The sequence below is a fragment of the Salmo salar genome, chromosome 18 (assembly GCF_965601325.2).
Source record: "Salmo salar chromosome 18, fSalSal1, whole genome shotgun sequence".
Taxonomy (NCBI): domain Eukaryota; kingdom Metazoa; phylum Chordata; class Actinopteri; order Salmoniformes; family Salmonidae; genus Salmo; species Salmo salar.
Window position 1 is genome coordinate 16975050 of NC_138308.1, and position 17898 is coordinate 16992947.

Here is a 17898-nt window from a genome sequence, read left to right on the forward strand (position 1 = left end):
GGTTCTTTTTGAGATGACAGTGACTTGGAGATCTATCCCAGAGTGAAAAACTCAGTTTACTCCACACTCCGCCCACAAACACAGCAAGCCAGACTCCCGAAGGGAACGCTCGCAATAGCACAATCTAAAGGAAAGTGCTTATTTCCAGTGTGTGAGTGAGTGTGATTACAATTTGTGATCAGTAGAGCCCCTTATTGTGCTTCTTGTGTTTTCCTGCCAGCTGCTGGCAAGTCAGTTAAGAACAAATTCTTATTTACAATCACAGCCAACACCGGCCAAACCCTAACCCGGACGACGCTGGGCCAATTGTGCGCCACCCTATGGGACTCCCAATCACGGCCGGTTGTGAACCAGCCTAGATTTGAACCAGGGTCTGTAGTGACACCTCTAGCACTGAGATGCAGTGCCTTAGACCACTGCGCCACTCAGGGGGACACTGACTCGACGCTGAAAACTTTGGAACTCAAGATCTCGGATACCTGTCTCAACACCTGCTACCAACTAGCTAGGTTGCAATGGAGCCCACGTCGCCTGGAATAGCTAACAAATGTATCCAGCACTGTAGAAGCTGTGTTTATTACACTCTTGTCCGGGACAATATTGACAATCCGGAGTTCCAATGCATCAATTGTTTGATTGCGGAGAATTACAGGAATAAGGTGTCTATGCTTAGCAAACAAATCTCAATACTGCGTGAATTTATTGGGAAAACAAATATTTGAACTTTCTGTTTCTCAACATAATCCAGGTAGAATCAGGAATTCCCCAGTGCAGGTGTCCAGGCCCCTTACTTTTTTCAATCTTTACGAACGATAACGACATGCCACTGGCTTTGAGTAAAGCCAATGTGTCTATGTATGCGGATGACTCCACACTTTACACGTTAGCTACTACAGTGACTGAAGTGACTGCAACACTTAACAAAGAGCTATAGTGAGTTTCAGAATGGGTGGCAAGCTTTAAGTTAGTCCTACATATTTCTAAAACTAAAAGTATTGTATTTGTGACAGATCATTCACTAAACCCTAAACCTCAACTAAATTTTGTTATGAATAATGTGGAAATTGAGCAAGTTCAAATGGCTAAACTGCTTGGAGTAACCCTGGATCGTAAACTGTCATGGTCAAAACATATTGATGCAGTAGTAGCTAAGAAGTCTGTCTATAATAAAGTGATGATCTGCCTTCTTAACAACACTATCAACAAGGCAGGTACTACAGGCCCTAGTTTTGTCGCACCTGGACTACTGTTCAGTTGTGTGGTCAGGTGCCACAAAGAGGGACTTAGGAAAATTGCAATTGGCTCAGAACTGGGCAGCACAGCTGGCCCTTGGATGTACACAGAGAGCTAACATTAATAATATGGGAGAGAGATTGACTTCATCACTACTTGTATTTGTGAGAGGTATTGACTTGTTGAATGCACCATGCATACCCAACAAGACATGTCACCAGAGATCTCTTCACAGTCCCCAAGTCCAGAAAAGGGGGAGGCACACAGTGCTACATAGAGCCATGACTACATGGAACTTAAATCCACATCAAGTACCTCATGCAAGCAGTAAAATTAAATGTAAAAAACAGATAAAAATACACTGAATGGAACAGCGAGGACTGTGATGCAACACAATCATAGGCACAGACAAGGAAGTCAGTTTGTGTTTAGACAGGACCTTCTGCCCTCACCTACCGTCACCAATCATGTCAATGCGGAGCTATATAGAGCCCTCTGCATTGTTACAAACTTTGAGAGGCACACGGCGATGCGGTATGGAGCTCAATTCGGCCTCTCCGTGCCTCCAGAAGCTCAGACATCGCGTCACACCATCCATACGGCGCCTTCAACCACATTGTGGAATCAAGCATAAATTGGCTCTTGATCTAGAAGTGTTGTGCATGCATCCGCAATGTAAATTTGGCTTTTTTATTGTCTGGGATTGTTTATGCTGATTACAGGGTAAGATTTGCTTATGATAGGGATTGTGTTACATCTGTAACATGTTGGTGCTGCCATTAGTTTACACCTGATGCTAGCATTGTTTACCTGTTGGTTGTTTGGCTAAATTATGTCATCCTCCAAGTACATATGTGCCAGTTACTGTAATTATTGCATAGTTGTATTTATTATTATGAGTATGAGGTACATGTTACTATTACTGTAAGAGTGTGTTATATGCCAGCTAAAGTTAGTAGAAAATTCTAGACGGCCTGGTGCGCTCTCAGATGTGCACTTGATTTATGGCCTATCAGATAAGATCTGGAGGTGTCATAAAGATGTCATATAGGCCAATTGCACATGAGAGCTCACAAGCAACAAGTGTAGGTTTAGGCCTATATTATTAAAGACAATCCGCAAAAAAATGGAATAGGCTATTATTAGTAGATTTACTAGTCGCTAGTGTTCATCTAAAACAAATTGTAATCCTATTTTTTTTAAACGTTTTTAAAATGTGTGAACTTGCCTTCATGACACAATCTAATTTACAAATAACCACAGATACTATTTTTGCCCCTCTTCCATGGCCAGAAACCTACAGCTAGGCAAATATTCTCAGTGAAAGTAACATGTTGATAGATATGGAAATACTTTATTTGCCAAGCTTGTACACTGCTTACTTTACATGGCCTCTATCACGAATCATTGGGACGTCCATATCCCAAACCCTAACCTTAACCCTTACCTAACTTAACTTCAACGGGGGTAGGACTCTAGATAGAAAATATAAAAAGGGTCCCGTGCTATCAGAGATACTTCTGAGGATAGGAAACTTCAGTGGAATCGTTACTTCTGAGGGGATAGGAAACTCCAGTGGAATCGTATTAACGCAGATTGTGTACGTTGTCCATGCTATGTCAAAGGGCCGCGCGGTGCATTCTGTGTGATTATGGTGCAAGGAGCACTCTCCTTCACAGGCTGCAGTCCAAGCACTTATTTTACCCCCTCAGCCCTTGCGCTATCTACTTTCCCTCGGGGGATCCCCGTCGGATGCAGTTTGATTGCCATTTTAAGTGGAGGTCCAATTCACTAACGTTGCCCCCTCAGCCCTCAATTTAGCTCGAGAGAGCGAGTGAACAACTTTGGTCACTTGCGAGGTTGATATGACCCACAATTCAATGCGATCTGTAGTCACATGTCAAACTCGTGGCTGTGAAGTGTCAAATGTAATCAACAAGGCTGCATTTTTGCCATGGCATAAAAAAGAATGAAGCTAGCTTGCTATATATATATATATATATACATTGATTTTAGCGTTGGCAAATTGGCTTGGTCTCATTGTGAGAAGTCTATAAAACGTTGCTAGATTCACAAACATATTTTTTGCAATTCTGAAATGTATTGGAATAAATTACCAAACTATAAAACTAGCTTGCCAGCTATGGGTAACTGTAGCTAGATAAGTTAGCTTACTAGGTACATTAATAGCTTTAGGTTGATTGTTTTTAAACTCAACTTCAAGATTTCCGCCAAGGACATTGCCTCTCTGATCATCACTCTCCCTCGCTTGGGCAAGGGACATTAAGGTATCAGTGTGGCATCTCTCGGAAGGGAAGGAACCCGTGTGTCGCCGAACATACAGGGTCAGGATGGAGGTGTCAAGGAGGCGGATCTTACAGAAGCACCTGCAGCCAGCCAGACCACTGCGGCGCTGCAGCACTGACCAGGACCCCTGCTTTAGAAATGCTGAGCCATCTGTGTGTGGACAAGCAGGAGAAAAAACAATTAACAGTATTGGAGTGGAACAGTTTTTTGAAATCCTCCATCTCCAAACTCAGACTCTACAAAAAGACTCCACCCCAACTAAAGTGAGGATATCTTACACTAGAGACTTCCTGATTCAACTGGCCAGTTCCCCCATTGCCAAAAGAAAACCGGACTTCTTACCAGAACATCCTGTTGTTTTGGAAAAGGCGAGAGAACCTGGTGTGCCAAGGTTGGAGAAGAGGTCTGATGAAAACAATGAAATGTTTGCCTAGGCTAACATGGAGCTGGGAAGTCTGGTTGCTGCTGCTGCTTTTCAACCCACACACCACTACAACTTGCTCTGCCATTGAGTGATATACCAACAACAACAAAAAAATCCCAGTTGAGCCCAGAACACCACAGGCATGGGATGCGTCCCAAATATGTCGTATTTAGTGCACTACTTTTGACCAGGGCCGATAGGGTTCAGATCATAAACGGCCATGACCATGAGAGTTGTAAGCGAAGGGTATCATTTTTTAGTTTTTTGTTCCTTTGACAAATGTTGGTTCATGGTGGACACAAACCTGAAAATGTACCGTAACCTACATGTTTTAAATTGTGTGCTTCCGTCTAAAATAATAATGAGTGGTTGAATGATGTGCCTTAATGCTAACATATGGCATAATACTAATAACGCCTCAGTGGAGGCCATTGAATAACCTTACAACGACCTCCAAGACAAACACTATATTCATTTAACCCTTTCACTTTTTGATATTTATTTTACCTTTATTTAACTAGGTAAGTCAGTTAAGAACAAATTCTTATTTTCAATGACAGCCTAGGAACAGTGGGTTAACTGCCTTGTTCAGGGGCAGAACAACAGATTTGTACCTTGTCAGCTCGGGGATTCAAACTTGAAACCTTTCGATTACTGGCCCAACACTCTAACCACTAGGCTACACTGCCGCCCCATGTTGGAGTATAGGTGTTTTAGGTTTGATATTGTTACTGAAGTTTGATTATTGACTTATATCAACTAACTGAATGTTGAAGTATAGGCTACTGCCTGCTGCATAACATGTCTGTATTCCCCCATTGAAGAAAAAATAAATAAAATAAAATAAATAAAAAATAAAAATACATTTAAGGTACACTCGGATGTGACGATGTTAAACGTAATTCAATGTTGAGGGCTGTCTACTTTGAGTTTGAAACGCAGCCAATGAGTGAATAGGAGTCATTTGGGCACTAGCTAAAAATACAAAATAATATTGTCAACAATAAGTACAACATTACACATATTTTCCAATAGATGATTAACTTGCTATCTATAATATTGTATAGCTTTGGAATCGTGACTTTACATACGTTGTCATTCCCTGATTTTGAGAAGAGATTGCGTGACGATAGGCTTAGCAACCACGTGACGCAGCATGACAACGTAAAAGCCACTGGTCAACAGTGTGCTGGGGGGCGTTATACGTTCATTGGCTACTGGGATTTCTATCTCCTCCTTACTCGAATATCTCTGACCTTATTTCTGTGTCACGAAGGTCCCAGTCAGAAATTCAAAGCTGTCCTGATGAAATCGTTATAATGAAAACAAATTCTGAGTGAATGCAATTGCACTTTTACATTTTTTTGTATGTATTTAAAATATTTCTAGTTTTTACCTGTGTTTTGTTTTGTGTTAGACATGTTTGACGTAGTGGGGTAAATTGTTCATCGCTGATCATTTGTATAATACATATTTGTGCCTGATATTTGTCATTTGTATTTAAAATAAAATAAAATAGTTGTTCTGATGTTAACTTGCAAATAGTCCACCCATATTTATTCTGATTATAAAACATGCGTGATTTCTACCAGTATGAGATATCAATTGTATAAAGTTGAATAAGTTGAAGAATCCTCTGCTTCTGGCATTTGTCCACAATTTCGAACAGGCAACATCATGGACAGCTCCGTATAAAAATCTGTAGTTTCACGTGGAGTACGAACTCGTGCTAACTGTAAATACTTTCGATCTGTTATCTACAATCGTCTTTGCTTGTTCATCAACTGCTATGTACGATTATTACAAAAGGTACGTGCCTAGAATTAAATGTTATCTGTTTAGAGTACATACGCTTAGACAATCCTATGGTATAGCGACACTATTAGCTAGCATCACACTGCTAGAGACATTAACGTCTGCACATACTTCCCCTTTCATCCCACTGAGGTAAATATACCGGTTTCATCTAGCTATACTACTCTAGCTACTGGTAAATATATATTTCTTCCCGAGATAAACTAACGCTAGTTAATGTTGCAGGTGACAGGAGACATGATGAATAACAGACGTTGCGGAGTGGACAACCGACTCAAACAGAGAGTTGAGCAGGTACATTTTAGACTAGTTATTGACAGTATCCACCAACTGTCGCCTGTCATATTGACTGATTCCTATTTTGTAACACGCTAGCTAACATAATTTACAGTAATGTGTTACTGTATTGGATCTGTTCAATTTTGTCTGCTAGTATTTGAGTAACCAGAGTGGCCAGTATGTTGACATTACTTCAATGGCACACGAGCTTCAGAGACTCTACAGGTGAGTTTGATTTATCATAATTTCCCCCTGTACTCTTTCTACAGCCTTGCTTTTCTGAAAACCTTCAGGGTTTATGCACACAGCTTAATATTGTGTCTTCCTCAGAATGGACTATGGCAGGCGAAACAAGACTGCATTCAGGATTCAGGTGGAAAAGAGTGTGTAAAAACTGATACAAGTACCTCATTTATCATTTGACTGCACATGGCATTTTGGGTAGTTCAGCTACAATGCATCTGCCGATTATTTCACTTGTCATTAAAGCATGTTAGCCAGTTTCTCCAAGAACAAACCAGATCTTACAATTCCATGTGCATTTTTACACCTTCAGTCCATGGAGTGATATGCGATGAATCTGGACTGAATGATCTGGAGAACAAGCACTTGGCCAAGAGAGCCAGACATAGTGAGAAGGATGCTGGGTAAGGGCCACGCCATCTGCTCATAATCTTTTGTTTTGATTTGTAAATGCCTCTGAGTTGAGTGATTATACAGTGCATATTCTGGTCTTTTACAGGGATGGCAGCAGTAACTTGGATGACACTACTGATAGTGATGAGGACCTTCCCGAACAACCGGTACATCATTCTCTACTACCTCTTTCCATAGCATTCATTTGTCAGGTTTACCATCCTTATGTGTTGCTTATTACCATGTGAGTCATTGTAATATAATACATGCCACAGAGCTTCAGAACAATACGCTAATAGATTCAACTTGTTTTTCCTTCTGATTATTCCTTAACAGCTCATCAACCTCATGAATAACTCCCTGATGTCCCTGTACAAGAAGGGGAACCCAGAGAGTGGGGCATCTCCCAGGAGGGACAAGTCTGCATCAGACAGCCCTGCCCCTGAGGCTCAGTCCACCCCTCAGAGTGTTGGTACCAAGGTGTCTGCAGGGGGCTGGTTCATAGACAAGGGCAGAGGCCTGGAGCATGACAGCATCCTCATTGACCTGTGTGAAGAGGAGGCAGCCTGTCCTGCAGGAAATGTATGTCTCACAGTTCCTATGGTGTCTTTTGTCAGTGGTGGATGACTACATCTCTCTTTGTCTCACAATTTGCTACAACAATTTGAATGCTTATATTGACTTCACCAGAAGCAGACAGATGTCTCAATGCTTGAGCCTGAGAAGACACCAAAAAAAGGCAAATTTAAAAAATCTAAACGGCGGAAAGAGGGAGCGTCAAAGGGCAATGATGGTGACATCGAGGCCAGTATCATGAACAAGAAAGGTAAAGGCTGCTTCCCACCTTGCTTTGCTGATGTTTAAGAACTTTAACATTGTAGCCAGTCAAGGATGCAAACAATATAAACTAAACAGCCCTCAAATTCAAATCTGGACCACAAAGCCAGTTCCACTGCTTTTTTTGGCATTCTTCCCCTCTAATCGGGGACTGATTTACACATAGGACACCAGGTGGGTGCAATTAAATATCAAGTTGATCAGAAAACCAGCAGTAGTCCTGACCTCGTAGGGTAAGATTTGAATACCCTGTTTTACAGTATCACTTTAAGTCAGAATGGTTTGTGTTTTGTAAACTACAAGTTTTTCTCTGATCGTTCTAGCGAGGACCAAATCCATTGAACTACAGTATTCAACATTAAAGTTTGAAGATGTTGGAGGCAATGAGGACACATTGACGGTACGCTTGTTACATTTACATCTTTGTTTTGTCAGTTTTAGTGTTGTCAGTTTTCTTAGCTGTCAAATCTCATTTAGATGTATCCAGGGTTGTATTCGGTATGCACGAAACGGGAGGAAGCAGACGATCTCATACGTGAACTTGTCCAATAAGAATACTCCTATTCATTTCCCGTTTGAAAATGTTATTTTTTTTTTTAACATTGTATCCTGCTGAACATGCACTGAACCGTAATGGCTTGTAGATTGAATTCTTGTCTGGCTCTCTGTCACTGAAGGAGGTGTGCAAGCTGCTGATCCATATGCGTCACCCAGAGGTGTACCAGCAGTTGGGGGTGGTCCCTCCACGGGGGTTCCTGCTCCATGGCCCCCCTGGCTGTGGAAAAACCCTGCTGGCCCAGGCTGTGGCTGGGGTGAGTCTGGATGGTGGCCATATGTATATGATGGTATCCCACTTTACATATAGAGATTATTTTTCCTCACTAATCTTCCACATTTTTCCTAATTTCCTAATTTAGACAAGTTTTTTTCTAGGTGAAAAAGACTCATTCATTTCCCTCTGTGTTAAGGAGATGGAGCTGCCCATGCTGAAGGTGTCGGCGCCAGAGCTGGTGTCTGGGGTGTCAGGGGAGTCTGAGCAGAAGCTGAGAGAGCTGTTTGAGCAGGCTGTGGTAAGTGTCACTCCTGAGTCTCCACAGACGAGCTACTACACATTTTATAAGAATGTTCCCTCAAGGACAGCTCGCTCAAACTAACCATTCTGGTCCTGTTACCCTTGCAGACCAGCTCCCCTTGCATCCTGTTCATTGATGAGATTGATGCCATCACTCCTAAACGAGAGGTGGCCTCCAAGGACATGGAGAGACGGATTGTTGCTCAGCTGCTCACCTGCATGGATGGTGAGAGATGTCATTTTAGCAGACTCTCTTGTCCAGAGCGACTGAGCGCACACATTTTTCATTCGTACTGGTCCCCCGTGGGAATCGAACCCACAACCCTGGCATTGCAGGTGCCATGCTCTACCAACTGAGTCATACGGGACTCACGGGATGTATGCTAGTGCAACACATCATGTTGATTTCATGACTTTTGAGTTGATGATTACAATACATCTATATTTTTTTTGATAGGAATATCTCCTTTGAGTACTTAAGATGACGAAATCAATTGAATATATTTTGTTGGCAGGGTTGGGAGATTATCAGTTCACCTTCTCTGGTACTATTGGATGACGTTAATCTTCCCTTCACTCTGTCATCTATGTGGTTCTCCAGACCTGAACTCATTAGCTGTCACAGCCCAGGTGATGGTTATTGGTGCCACCAACCGGCCAGACTCTCTGGACCCAGCGCTGCGCCGGGCTGGACGCTTTGACAAAGAAATTTGTCTGGGGATACCTGATGAAGCAGCTCGTCTCAGGTGAGTGGGCTTGTCTCCTATAATAATAGTGGTGTTGACATTAATGTGGTTGCTAGCTCTTGTGTTGCGACTGTATGTTACCCACCGTGTGTTGATTCCTGCTCTTAGAATTCTGAAGACCCTGTGTCGGAAGCTGAAGCTCCCTGAGGACTTTGACTACCGGCAGCTGGCGCGTCTTACCCCGGGGTACGTGGGAGCTGACCTCATGGCGCTGTGCCGCGAGGCCGCCATGAGCGCCGTCAACAGGGTCCTGCTGGAGAGGCAGGACAAGAACCAGGGGCTGGTCCCCATGGCGGAGGAGAGAGCAGAGTCCGAGGGGCCTCAGGGCGCAGGTCTTCTCCCACAGGGCCCAGAGAGATTCCAGGCCTCAGCAGACACAGTGATCCAGGAGATGACAGACCTTAGCCACGTACCACAGGGAGACAACCAGCAGCTGCCTCTGGCTACTGAGACAACCTTCAGGGTGATATATATGACTCCATCAATGTATACTAGCTGTGTTTTTCACTAGGGCAGTATGCTGTACATAGTACTGGATCCACTGTTCCCTCTGAATCTGGTGAACATCCCACCTTGATGGTCAGTGGTGTGAGAATGTTCCACTTCTGTCTTTACCACCAGGGGGAGCTGTGTCGCCTGCTGTCCCTGCTGAAGAGCAGTGAGACGCTGTCTGAGGAGCAGCTTGCTGGCCTGTGCATCCTCATGTCAGACTTCCAGGGTTCCCTGGCCAGCGTACAACCCTCTGCCAAGCGTGAAGGCTTCGCCACGGTGCCAGACGTCACCTGGGAGGACGTGGGGGCCCTGCATGACATCCGCGAAGAGCTCACCATGGCCATCCTGGTGGGTATTGTTCTATCTGATATGTTGGGCTCAGTGTTAGCCACTGCAAAACAACATACGGATTTGGACTTGGATTATAATTTGGGCCAGGAGTTTCTTCTGTTCAGGTCACGTGGTCAGGAAAATAATAATTGACCAGTTCCTTTTCTCTCGTAGCATTTAAGCTCATAGAAAAAAAAATATCCACCTCTATCACGGTTAAGACATGAACTATTTATTCCAAAAGCCTAACACCATACAACAATTGTTCCCACCCTAGAAGTATTTTGTCATTAGGAAATATACTATACCTGTTGTGTGATTGGAGCATGTCATTCAGAACAACAGTGGTTGATTGTGGGAACTTAGCCATATATAATAGACTACCATGTTGTTGGTAAGGAAACCTGACTCGACTGCTATGGTTGAATAAGTAGCAACACAAGGAACCATAGGTTTTCTTCAGGTTAATTTAACAACAGCATGATGTGTCAGTCAATGTACACTGTCAATGGCAGTGGTCCCCGAGTTAATCTATAACATTTACAATGTGCCATTAACGTTGTATTTCTGTCGGCGCTATCTAACTCCCAACTCATCCAGATTCAAACTGGATCGTAGGGCGTACTTTGTCGACTTCAGAATGAATACTGGCATTGTGCAGCTTAGATGAATAAGGGCAGTGTGTGTGTGTATTGTGTGTGTGTGTCCTCAGGCCCCTGTGCGTTCTCCTGAGCAGTTCAAAGCCCTGGGTCTCAGTGCTCCTGCAGGGGTGTTGCTAGCTGGGCCTCCCGGCTGTGGAAAGACCCTGCTGGCCAAGGTACTATTTGCCAGCTGCTAAAATAAGTGGAATGTTGAAGGCTTGTGGTGGTTTAGTAATTCATCAGTTACAACAGTATACCGTGCTGTGCGTCTCCGATTTCAGGCTGTTGCCAATGAGTCAGGACTTAACTTCATCTCTGTCAAGGGGCCAGAGCTGCTGAACATGGTGAGTCATTCAGCTATACAGATTCCTGGAATGCCTCGACATGACTTTGCCCTGTGACACGTTGCCCGGTAATATGAACTCTGTGTTGGTAGATCTGCTGAAATTCTATTTGTAACTGAAGTGCCCCACTGAAATCATTGCGTTCTCACAGACAGTAAGCACAAGTGATCCAACAGCCCTGTGCATCATTTAGTTGGCGAGGGCTCAGTTACCTTTAGTCCTATCTATACCCTTAGTAGGCATTATATCAGACCCTTCACACTGTGAGGTAACACTCCTAAATCACCTGGATGCATTTTAATGGCCTAACTCATGCCCACTGACTTTATATAACGTGAAACAGACTTTGATTCTGGGGGCCTGAATGATTAATTTAGCATTATGTAGGTTTGACATGTGCGTGTCTGTTTTTCGAGCTGTGCGTTTCGACATGAGTTACACAGCTTCGCGTCTCTTGCTCCTCAGTATGTGGGAGAGAGCGAGCGGGCCGTGCGACAGGTGTTCCAGAGAGGACGGAACTCTGCCCCTTGTGTCATCTTTTTCGACGAGATCGATGCACTGTGCCCCCGCCGCTCCGGGCATGAGGTGAGAAGCGATCTGAGGGTCACCATCTGAGTGAAATGCAGGTGAATGATGATGATGAGAATACTATTGTTGACATGAGGTTGATGGTGGCGGTGTGTCCTCAGTCTGGAGCCAGTGTCCGTGTGGTCAACCAGCTGCTTACTGAGATGGACGGACTGGAGACCCGGCGGCAGGTCTTCATCATGGCGGCTACCAACAGACCAGGTGGGCTCCTCGCATCATTTCACTCCCTCGTTGACATAGATATTCACCAATCGCAAAACATGGGGGAGATTATTTTTCAATGTTTTGGTTTATGGTTTATGTTGACGCATGTACAGTTTATTTGTGTTTTTTTTATGCTTATGTGAAGCTACTATTCAAATCTGTGATGTTATTCACCATGGTTGACGCTGTCCCTGTAGATATCATTGACCCTGCTGTGCTGAGACCAGGCCGTCTGGACAAGATCCTGTATGTGGGCCTCCCACCTCCATCAGACCGGCACGCCATCTTACTCACCATCACCAAGGTAACGTGGAATGCCATGGATAGAAGCTCACAATTTGACGGTCCATGAGCCTCGTATAATGTCTTAGTTAGTTAGTGTTGCTGTGAGAAGGGTTGTTTCATGATTGTGTCTCATAGGGGGGCAGCAGGCCTCATCTGGAGCAGGATGTGAGTCTGGAGGAGATGGCCCATGACGTGCGCAGTGACTGCTTCACGTGAGTGTCCCAGAGAAGGAAGGAAGGAGCAGAATCAATCTTAACCTACAGAGCTCCAGACTAACCCTTTGCCATTGCTGCCACTAACATTTTCAGTTGGTGGCACCAGCCCATGATTTGGTCGCACCCAAATGCTGTTGAGGGGTCACGCAATAGAAAAAACGAGTAATCCTCTTGTATAATCATTCCCAGTGCTACTGAGATGGATAAAACAACTTTATTTCTTTAATAATCATACTAACATGTCCAAGCAGCAGGACTGCATCATTCAAGATTATTCATACATTTTGAGATGACAATTAGGCTATTGTTGCTATATCAAAATGGGGCTCCAGAATCAGTCTCCTGTTCAATAGAGATGAATTTGCTTACATCTTAGTGTACTAATATCACACAGGCTAATTCATTTGGGGCTAATTTGAGTTACAAGTTTTATTGTCACATGCCTAGAATACAGCACAGTGAAATGCTTAATTTGCGAGCTCTTTCCCAACGATGCACAATTGAGGTAGTAATATAAGAAATAAAACAGGTGAAACGTGAGAGAATAAATAAAATGAACAAGAGAATGTAGTTCTATACAGGTCAGTGCAGTACGGGTACCGTTAATACAATGTGCAGGGGTACTGGAGAATTTATTTTTTCAGGAAGGGATGTACATGTAGCAGGATAAATACTAATAATCTGAATAAACAATATAGGAGCAACGAATGGTAATATTTATCACTATAATCAATCAATCAATCAAGACAGCAGCATATGTGGTGCGTGCATGGTAATGAGAGTATATGTCAGTATGCGTGAATGTGAAGAGTGGCTGAGTGGTGAGGATGGGAATAGAGTCCATGCAGATAGTCTTTGGGAGAGGGGGAGGGCTGGGGTAGTTGGCTATTCAACAGTCGTATGGCCTATCCACCGTCTAAGGAATTGGAAACTCAAAACTCATTACCCAGATGGCTAAATAGAATATATTGCTAGTTACCTGTATAACTGATTAATCTAACAGTAAATTGAATGACCTAAACGTTGCAGCATACTACCCAATGATGTCACTATAGGCCTATGCAATCACCGCCAATGGCCTTCTCTTGCTTCCCGCTCACCTTATCTCTACGCAATATCAATGACTTTGGTTGTGTAGTGGTGCTAGAGTGCTCAGTATTGGGAGTTGAGAAATAAATATCATGCCTCCAGAAAGCAGAGGCCCTCTTCTCAACTGTTGTTGCTTTTAAAAACAGTTTTTACACCCTATTGCATTTTTTAAAAGTTTGCAATCAGAACACAATTATTTTTTCTTCTCGTCATCCACTGAGTGCCCAGTGGGGGCTGGGGAGAGGGAGTGCATGCGTGGCTCGCTCGAAACAACCACAGGGGCAGGGCAGACCCTTTTGATTGCAGAACTGTACTCTTTGACCAAATCACAACCTTACAGATGTTCCCGTAGAGCCTTCAACAGAGTGAATATTGTGTGTTTGTTGTTTCATGCAGTGGGGCAGACCTGTCTGCATTGGTGAGGGAAGCCTCTGTCAATGCTCTGAGAGCCTACCTCCTGACCCAACCCAACCCATCTTACACAGGTAATACTGGCCTATAGACTTTTGACTCTTTAACAGAACACTGCAACGTTGGTTGATTGCTCCCATACATTTCATGTCTGCCGTTTATCAAGATGGATTTCTGTTTACACTTTCTACGGCAAGATAAGTACCATACCCAAGGTCGTAGTAATTGTACAGTATCCTCCACCAGGGTTGTCAGTCCACTTCCTCTCCATCTGAGTCTGTACTTATTAACCCCTCAGGTCACAGCTACTCTAACGGCCCTGTGGCCGACATCAGGGTCAGCAAGCAGAACTTTGAGGACGCCTTCAAGAAAGTACGGCCGTCTGTGTCTAAAAAGGTGAGCTGCATTGGGACGTGGACAAATGACTGCACAGAAGCACAGACTGAAAGAAATGCATGTAGCCAAACCCTGAATCCCTGTAGACAGTCTGACACGTATCAATGGTTAGGAATTAGAGACGTCTTAAGTATTTAGTTAAGTCCCCAGAATCCAGAGTGTCTGGTAGTGGCTTGTTTTGATTTGCCTCAGTTGTCATTGGGAGCAGCATTTTGTATGTGGTAATTAATAATGACGTAGGTTAGCACATGATTGCCCCCCCCCCCCTCCCAGCTGTCTTTAATCTCTGCCAGATGAACCAGTTTTTCTTGTCCCCATCAGTAAACACTGCATTGTCAAAAATATAATCTTTAATTTATTTGTTGCGTACACCGATTTTTGTATGTGTTACAGCAGGTGCAGCGAAATGCTTATGTTAAACATTACATTTACATTACATTACATTTAAGTCATTTAGCAGACGCTCTTATCCAGAGCGACTTACAAATTGGTGCATTCACCTTATGATATCCAGTGGAACAACCACTTTACAATAGTGCATCTAAATCTTTTAAGGGGGGGGGGGGGTTAGAAGGATTACTTTATCCTATCCTAGGTATTCCTTAAAGAGGTGGGGTTTCAGGTGTCTCCGGAAGGTGGTGATTGACTCCGCTGTCCTGGCGTCGTGAGGGAGCTTGTTCCACCATTGGGGTGCCAGAGCAGCGAACAGTTTTGACTGGGCTGAGCGGGAACTGTGCTTCCTCAGAGGTAGGGAGGCGAGCAGGCCAGAGGTGGATGAACGCAGTGCCCTTGTTTGGGTGTAGGGCCTGATCAGAGGCTGAAGGTACGGAGGTGCCGTTCCCTTCACAGCTCCGTAGGCAATCACCATGGTCTTGTAGCGGATGCGAGCTTCAACTGGAAGCCAGTGGAGAGAGCAGAGGAGCGGGGTGACGTGAGAGAACTTGGGAAGGTTGAACACCAGACGGGCTGCGGCGTTCTGGATGAGTTGTAGGGGTTTAATGGCACAGGCAGGGAGCCCAGCCAACAGCGAGTTGCAGTAATCTAGACGGGAGATGACAAGTGCCTGGATTAGGACCTGCGCCGCTTCCTGTGTGAGGCAGGGTCGTACTCTGCGAATGTTGTAGAGCATGAACCTACAGGATCGGGTCACCGCCTTGATGTTAGTGGAGAACGACAGGGTGTTGTCCAGGATCACGCCAAGGTTCTTAGCACTCTGGGAGGAGGACACAAGGGAGTTGTCAACCGTGATGGCGAGATCATGGAACGGGCAGTCCTTCCCCGGGAGGAAGAGCAGCTCCGTCTTGCCGAGGTTCAGCTTGAGGTGGTGATCCGTCATCCACACTGATATTTCTGCCAGACATGCAGAGATGCGATTCGCCGCCTGGTTATCAGAAGGGGGAAAGGAGAAGATTAATTGTGTGTCGTCTGCATAGCAATGATAGGAGAGACCATGTGAGGATATGACAGAGCCAAGTGACTTGGTGTATAGCGAGAATAGGAGAGGGCCTAGAACAGAGCCCTGGGGGACACCAGTGGTGAGAGCGCATGGTGCGGAGACAGATTCTCGCCACGCCACCTGGTAGGAGCGACCTGTCAGGTAGGACGCAATCCAAGCGTGGGCCGCGCCGGAGATGCCCAACTCGGAGAGGGTGGAGAGGAGGATCTGATGGTTCACAGTATCAAAGGCAGCAGATAGGTCTAGAAGGATGAGAAACATGTAGGTTCCCACACAGCCTCAGGGGTTTCTGGTCACTGGGGAACTAACTGTTCCACCATTACTATTTGCATCCCTATTTGCATGCTAACGTAATAATAAATTAAGCCTAAAGTAAACCGGGTCTAGTCAGACAATGAAGTTGTGTGCTTTTACTTGCCAGTTGTATGGTGTTAGTTTGTGTGATTGGTTGTAGATAGGAGCAGGGTCCCTTTTTTTAGGCTTCACTACAAAGAGGAAGAGACTGAACAAGTCTAAAACTACAAACAAAGCATGTAAGGATTTTGAATGACTCACACAAATGCTCTTCATTTCCCCTTCTATAGGACCAGCGTATGTACGAGCAGCTAAAGGAATCTCTTACAAGGTGAGAGGATTTGACCAGTCCTTCAGAATGAAGGATATCAATGCTGATAAGAAGGCCTTTATCTCAATCTACAATAAACATTTATCATACGAGTCCAAACTCCGAGTGATGTTTCAAAGGTTAACTCGGCAAAGATTTACCAGCGGAATACATGCATGCATTCAATACAGTGCGGTGTCCACTTACACCCTTGGCTCTCACCCCCTCCCTTCCACAAAGATGTACTTCAGTACTCGTGACCAATGATCTCTCTGCATATCACAGGACTTCATGTCAGCCAGGAGAGGTTTTGAGTTTTTGGGAGTAGATATCAAGACATATTGACTATTTTGGATTGCTGTTTTCTAATCCAAACCACATTAAGACATGTTTATATTCGTATAAAAGAAAAATGTAAACCATGTGAATTTAAGTAAAAAATGTATTACTGTATGTATTGACTGTTTTATTGAAAACATGGAGATGTATGATAGTGTTTTTAATCAATTTGTTCTCATTGATATGGGATTATAATGACATGAGTTTGAATGTTGTGGTTGCAAGTACGATTATTCAAATGTGTAATTTAATTTTGCAAGTTTGTATTGTGTGAGAGATTTAATGGTTGCAAACTTGTAACTTGACATTAATATATTCAATGAGATTTGCAAGCATTTATTTTCAGAATAATTACAAGTCCACTTACGAGTATGAATATCCTGCTGTGAATCAGAAATACTTAGATATTGAATCTGCTTGGAGTTCGGTCACGTTACCAAGAGATTTGTAAAATTTTGTAGCTAGAGATCCTGTTTGTTGAACATATCATTCCAAAATGATGGGCATTAATATGGAGTTGTTCCCCCCTTTGCTGCTATCAGCCTCTACTCTTCTGGGAAGGCTTTCCACTAGATGTCAGAACATTGCTGCGGGGACTTGCTTCCATTCAGCCACAAGAGCATTAGTGAGGTCGGGCACTAATGTTGGGCGATTAGGTCTGGCTCGCAGTCTGCTCAAATTCATCCCAAAGGTGTTCGATGGGATTGAGGTCAGGGCTCTGTGCAGGCCAGTCAAGTTCTTCCACACCGATCTCGACAAACCATTTCTGTATGGACCTTGCTTTGTGCACAGGGGCATTGTAATGCTGGAACAGGAAAGGGCCTTCCCCAAACTGTTGCCACAAAATTGGAAGCACAGTCGTCTATAATTTCAGGCCATGGAAAAACTGGGATGTTATCAGCTTCCAGGAATTGTGGACTGATCCTTGCGACATGGGGCCATGCTGAACCATATGAGGTGATGGTGGCAGATGACTGATATGACAAGGGGCCTCAGGATCTCATCAAGGTATCGCTGCATTCAAATTTCCATTGATAAAATGCCTGTGTTCGTTGTCCGCCGCTTATGCCTGCCCACACCATAACCCCAACGCCATCATGGGGCACTCCGGTCAACACATGCGGTCCGCCCTCTGCCCGGTACAGTTGAAACGGA

At 44.1% G+C, this 17898-nt stretch overlaps 2 protein-coding genes across 2 annotated transcripts; both read left to right on the forward strand.

The window, feature by feature from the left end:
- The first annotated feature begins 3462 nt into the window (after positions 1 to 3462).
- LOC123728793 (uncharacterized protein C8orf88-like) lies at positions 3463 to 4155 on the forward strand. Its single transcript, XM_045701756.2, has one exon. It carries the CDS (start codon positions 3585 to 3587, stop codon positions 3972 to 3974), a length of 390 nt encoding a protein of 129 aa, XP_045557712.2. The 5' UTR covers positions 3463 to 3584; the 3' UTR covers positions 3975 to 4155.
- Positions 4156 to 5598: 1443 nt separating this feature from the next.
- Positions 5599 to 16857, forward strand: LOC106576956 (nuclear valosin-containing protein-like). The gene is made up of 24 exons (XM_014154528.3): positions 5599 to 5773; positions 6005 to 6073; positions 6213 to 6283; positions 6389 to 6441; positions 6615 to 6705; positions 6801 to 6861; positions 7031 to 7276; positions 7385 to 7520; positions 7855 to 7931; positions 8209 to 8343; positions 8500 to 8601; positions 8712 to 8829; positions 9205 to 9349; positions 9458 to 9812; positions 9971 to 10189; positions 10884 to 10988; positions 11094 to 11156; positions 11622 to 11741; positions 11846 to 11945; positions 12146 to 12252; positions 12369 to 12445; positions 13934 to 14022; positions 14247 to 14344; positions 16385 to 16857. Exons 2-24 carry the CDS (start codon positions 6017 to 6019, stop codon positions 16427 to 16429), a joined length of 2670 nt encoding a protein of 889 aa, XP_014010003.1. The 5' UTR covers positions 5599 to 5773; positions 6005 to 6016; the 3' UTR covers positions 16430 to 16857.
- Positions 16858 to 17898: the final 1041 nt, after the last annotated feature.